The 5,589-nt window shown below is 39.0% G+C and overlaps 1 protein-coding gene across 1 annotated transcript in view; it reads left to right on the top strand.

The window, feature by feature from the left end:
- The first annotated feature begins 502 nt into the window (after positions 1-502).
- The window catches only part of LOC108693237 (MAP kinase-interacting serine/threonine-protein kinase 1-like), a 27,142-nt gene continuing 22,055 nt past the window's right edge, over positions 503-5,589 (top strand). The window contains exon 1 of the mRNA XM_018202079.1: positions 503-1,906. Within this exon, the coding sequence (XP_018057568.1) occupies positions 1,852-1,906 (55 nt within the window). The 5' untranslated portion in view covers positions 503-1,851. The remainder of the gene's footprint in view (positions 1,907-5,589) is intronic.

The raw sequence follows: 5,589 nt of genomic DNA, 5'->3' as shown, positions 1-5,589 counted from the left end.
ATAATAAGTCAATGTAAAGCCGTAATCACACAATAGCTATCGCGTGATTAGCGATTGATGATTACTTTTGCACCAATCAGAGCAAAACAGTTTCACCGCTCCAAACGTTTCGAACTAAACTCAGTCTTTCTCAATCAAAATTAATAAATTACAATAGAGAATAAATTAAGAAAATGGAAAACTGAGATACATAAGTACCGTAATAAATAAACATTGGAAGGGCACAGAAATAAAATATAAATATCTAATCGTATTCCAAGCTACTCGCGTCGCCGAAGCGAACGTCACTGAAAGAAACAGAGAGGAGGGGAAACGAAAAAGAAGTAACGCGCAAAACAGTCGCGAGCAGCTGCTCTGGCGGACGTTCGTCAAGCTAGAAAAAAAAATCAAAAAAAAAATCGTGCGATTCTCGCGTGACGTACGTGGCAGTATCGTGAAATGTCACCGTATTCTTTCGTGATTTCGGAAGAAATATTCGCGAAGAAGTTACGTCGCGGGCCTCTCGCCAAGAAACCTCGCGGTTTGCGTCATCCTGCGGCAGAGCCGTTGTCTGAGAACCACGTTGCCTACGTGACTCGCAGGGCGTCGACGGAGCCTCGTGATTCGCTGGTGGATGGTGGCGAGAGAGAGAAAGAGAGAGAGAGAGAGAGGGAGAGGGAGAGGGAGAAAGAGAGAGAGAGAGAACCCACACTATCCGCGGTGGGAGGTGAGACGGGCGGCGGAGTGTTAGTAAGCAGGAGCCGGCCATCTTGTCGAGCTCAGTCGGAAACCAACTGCCGAGCAGTGAGGGACGGTATGTGGAAGAGAGGCCAGATGTGTTAGACGAGAGGTTTTTAATGCGCTTCCGAGCCCGATTGCCGCTACGTGCGAGAGGCTGTGCGATAGCGACGACGGAGCCACGACGACCATCGCGGGGCTTTCGCGAGCGAAAAGGCCCGGTACATCCGGTTAAAAACCTTCAGCTGGGTGGGAGCTGCGGAGGAGCGGAGAGAGGCGGAGGAAGCGGCGGCGGCGGAGGAAGAGGAGGAAGAGGAGGAGGAGGCAGCGGCAGCGAAGAGCAGATCGCGGAGAAGGTTCTGGCGAGAGGCTGACAGCGAACTTAGCTTCTCATCGGCGGAAGGGCTTGGCTGCTCGGTTGCGAGAGAAGGAAGATACACCGGCGAACAAGATCGACGCCGAGGGCGAGAGACAAAGAAAGAGAGAGAGAGAGAGCAGAGGATGACCGACCGAGAGAAAGTGCGGAGTCGAAGTCTGTGATAGTATTTATTGAAAAAAACAACAACATCGTTATCAATAGCACCTGTGGACGTGTCATCCTCGTGAAAAAAAGAGGACGAGCAATTGCGGAGGAGATATATATACATTAGCGAGAGAGAGAGAGAGAGAGAGAGAGAGAGAGAGAGAGAGGGAGAGAGATAGAGAAAGAGATAGAGGGATAGGCTTTATATATTTATTTACATCTGTGATATCGACGCTGATATAAATCAACCTTTTTCGCGAAAAAAAGGAATCGAAGAGGAGCAAAAGAGAGAAGGAGAGAGCAAGAGGCGAGTGACGTGAGATCGAGAGAGAGAGAGAGTGAATGAGAGAGAGAGAGAGAGAGAGAGAGAGAGAGAGAGAGAGAGAGAGAGAGAGAGAGACATCGCTCCGAAGAGAGATTATATCAGTTTCTTAGTGGATAGGGTTTTTTGTATATACGACTGACTCTTTTTTATAATTATTACTATCGGTGCGAGGAGCGGAGAACACACGCTCGAACAAGATCTCTCGACAGTGGTGAATCAGAAGATTCTCCGGTCTTTGCCGGACGATCGTTTCGCAAAGGCGACGAGAGTACGCGAGAGAGGAAACATGGTGGAGAAGATTCTAGAAGAACGAGAAGACGGCACTCAAGAGGCCGGACGAGGTGAGTAAAATTTCACTTCCATGTCTTGATAATAAACGAGCTTAGAGAGAGATTCGAATAGAAATTCAAATTTTACTGAAGTATTCTACTGAAGTATTTTAAATTGATCGAAATATTCAATTACAATTTTTTTTTGGCTTGTTTGAGATTTTAATCGAGCGTTTGTTTCTGGTTTCTGTCAACATTTCCAATGAAAAAAATTCCGCCAGAAAAAAGAATTTCCGGATTCTTCGAGAAATCAGGAGCTTTGTTCTTGAAAATTATTGCATATAAAAATATTATAGTAACGTTTGTCATATAGGCTGGTTTCTTTTTGGAAGATGCGTGTGTCATTTTATGATTCTATTTTCAAATTTACAAACTTTTTTTTAGCGAGAGAGAGAGAGAGAGAGAGAGAGAGAGAGAGAGAGAAGGGAGGGAGGAAGGGAGAGCGAGCGAAATGCTGATTGCAAAAAATGCGAACAACAGACTTTTCATTAGTCATCGAATGCCAAGAATGTTTGTATTGACTCTCCTAAAATCCGCGTCGTATTACAGATTTGAATTTCGAGAAATTATGAATTGAAGATTACAATTTAGCCAATTAGAACGAAGTTGATCAAAATGGAAATTTTCTGGTCAGAATTGTAATCCCTAATTCTCGCAACTCAGTCTTCAATGCGTACTATAAGATAAAATCAAAACGAAGTCAGTCAGAGTATATTATTGATAATATAGTATAGATTTTCGTACGCGATACAGATTGAAGAATATAGGTTCTGTCCAAGGAATTATGGCAACCAGTCACGGGACTGTCTTGCCATGTATTGATATATTGATATTTGTTTTTACGAACCGGCTAACTTCTCAGAGTTGGCGGCCGGCGCGGCGGCCATTTTTGCCGGTCGATGTGTAATATAACGACCCGGTAACGGGTGAACGCCGGGGCGAACGCTCTTTCGCAATTTGCGTTTTCACCGTTGTCGCGAAGCGAGGTGGAAATGGCAGGGTGGAAACGGCAGAGTGGAGAGAGAGAGAGAGAGAGAGAGAGAGAGAGAGAGAGACAGAGACAGAGACAGAGAGAGAGGCGAATGGAAGGAAAGGAACGATTGAGAGACGGGTTTGAATGCTCCAGTCATTGACAGGAAGAGGGGAAACCGCGACGAGAATGCGACGAAACGCTCGCTCGTTCAGCGATTTGCTTTTCGTCGCGGAAAATCCGCGTTGCGAATACGGAATGATACGGGATCGACCGCGGAAGGGGCGACGGAAAGAGAGAGAACTTTCTCGAACCGGGACGTCATACAGTCGTGAGTCGTCTATCGCGCGTCGGCTGGTTAATTGAACACGGCCACTTATGCCCCGTTTCTTGCACACAGAAAAGTACATACCATACGCAAGTAATAATTATGGTAAATTCTGTCACTCATTATACTGTATTATATTAATACGTTTAAAAGCTGCTTTATATCAAGTTAGGTAAAAATGATGTTTTAAATTGTTTAAAACAAGCTTAATCGATCTTAATATTTTTAATATATCTCTTTTTTTATAATAATATTTAAAGCATATATGAAACATTAAAAACATGTTTAAAAAACTCAATATTTAAGTCAAACATATTATATTTTTAAATACATTTTTTGACGAAAGAAATACCAAGACGAATTAAATTAGTTTACTCAAATGAATAATTTTTTTCTCTGTATAGGTTTTATCTTTTTCTGATTCTTAAGACTAGAAAAAAACAAGAAGTTAAATCGAAATTAAATCTATATTGAAAGAAATGATTAATGAATAGGAATTTGATGCGTTTTCTATATTTGTGAAAATAATACAAACAGTTTAGTGGTGATAGAATTTTGATAAGAAATTGTTTCAATAAAAAATGAAAAACATGTTTTTAAAAAGTAATTATGGTGAAATTAGAAATTTTTATTCAAATTGTATTGTTAAATATAAATATATATATATGTATTGACCTACTATTTAAAACGCATATAAAGCATTAAAAATAATTTAAAAAATATTCTTTTATTTTTAAAAAAGAATATCCTCTGTCAACTCTGTATGTAACGTATAATTTTACACAGAAAGTATAAATTCCAATCGCTTTTTTTTACAGAGACTACATCTGATATAACATCTTAATACTGGAAGGTAATAATTAGACTTATTTTGAGTATCAAGTACTGTATGGTGCTTTTAATATTCAAAATAAATAATTAATCACTTTCAGTAAATTGGCCAGTCTGATACATATAAGGGCGTTAATTTTTTTAATTTCGTGTTAACTTAGAGATAATGATAATAACGAGCGCTCGCCGATTTTCTCGATGACGGAATTCCGATTCGTACAACATTTACGGGAACGGATTTCGTCACGCTGCGTGAAAATGTGGAATCGCGAAGTGCAAAAGCGAGCTTCTCTGTTGAGGCGCTTATCAACGAGCATTATCGGTGTGCGTACATCGATTTTTTTCCTGTTACGCCATCGTGATGTCGTCTCCGCATTCTACACGTTTCGATGCGACTGTCACGTTCAACTTTGGCTGTTAGGAAATGCGACAAACCGAGTAAATTCCTGGTTCACTTCGTTTACGCGTGTCGCGAGCAACAAACGGCAACGGTTTATTCCGATACACGTTCGCTTCTGTTTACGTATACACTTTTCCGTGAGTTTTCCTACTCCTTCAGCCGATTGTTAATCGAGCTGATCGTTAAGTATATCGTGTCTTTGTTATCTCTAAAAGCGGAAATCTGGAAGAATAGTCGAGGTCTGGATGGCGCCGCGTCGAAATTATGCAATGCATCAGCGGACATAATAAAGTAAAAACAGAGACGTTAGCATCCGAAATAACAGGATGACGAAACAAACGCGTTCCGCATAATCATCTTCCGCTCGACAACCTTCTAGCTCCACCTCATTGCCCGTTCATTGACGCAGTCAGTCCGTTAACACTAGAAACCAAGCGATCATTACTGACCGTTTCTATTTTTTTAGATTAATGTTAGATGAAAAGGATTCTGACATTTTTGTCGACATTTCAATAATTTCTTTTATTACACTGATGAAATATTTGGTTTTTTATCATTTTCTTTATTTTTATAGTAATTTGTTTCGTCCTTTTCGACTCAGTTTTGTATTTTATGGTAAACTTGTGGTTAGATTTAATTGATGATAACATAAAAATAGACTTAATTTGATAATATAAAATTTGTATTTTTTTCTAGTTATAGTTACATCGTTACTAAACTGAATTTTAACTTATAAAGTTAACCATTATGAAACCATTTTAGTAATGATTGCCAGAACATAGTTTTTATTAAATCACGTGAGATTAATCTAAACTACAAGTTAATATCAGAAAAAGCTACAAGTACCGGAAAATGAAAAACTAAGACTCAATAAATAAGAAACGTTGATATTTTCAGTTATATATTAATTAGTCATTAATGGTGCATTCGCGTATTATTTATAATACATAACAGTATATATAATAATAATAACAGATATAAAATTTAGTAATTATAATCATATCCGCAATTTCTCCTTATACAAGCGAAGAATGAAAAAAAATATAAGTTTCTAACTGCGATTGATAATGATAGTTTTGTAACAATTTTTAATAAAGTTATCATTAGTAACTTTCAAAGTTACTAATAAAAGTTACCACTTACTAAAACCATCAGTTTAACGATTA

The sequence above is a fragment of the Atta colombica genome, unplaced genomic scaffold, assembly GCF_001594045.1.
Source record: "Atta colombica isolate Treedump-2 unplaced genomic scaffold, Acol1.0 scaffold89, whole genome shotgun sequence".
NCBI lineage: Eukaryota > Metazoa > Arthropoda > Insecta > Hymenoptera > Formicidae > Atta > Atta colombica.
Note: the sequence above shows the minus strand (reverse complement) of the source record. Positions and strands in the feature narration are given on the sequence as shown.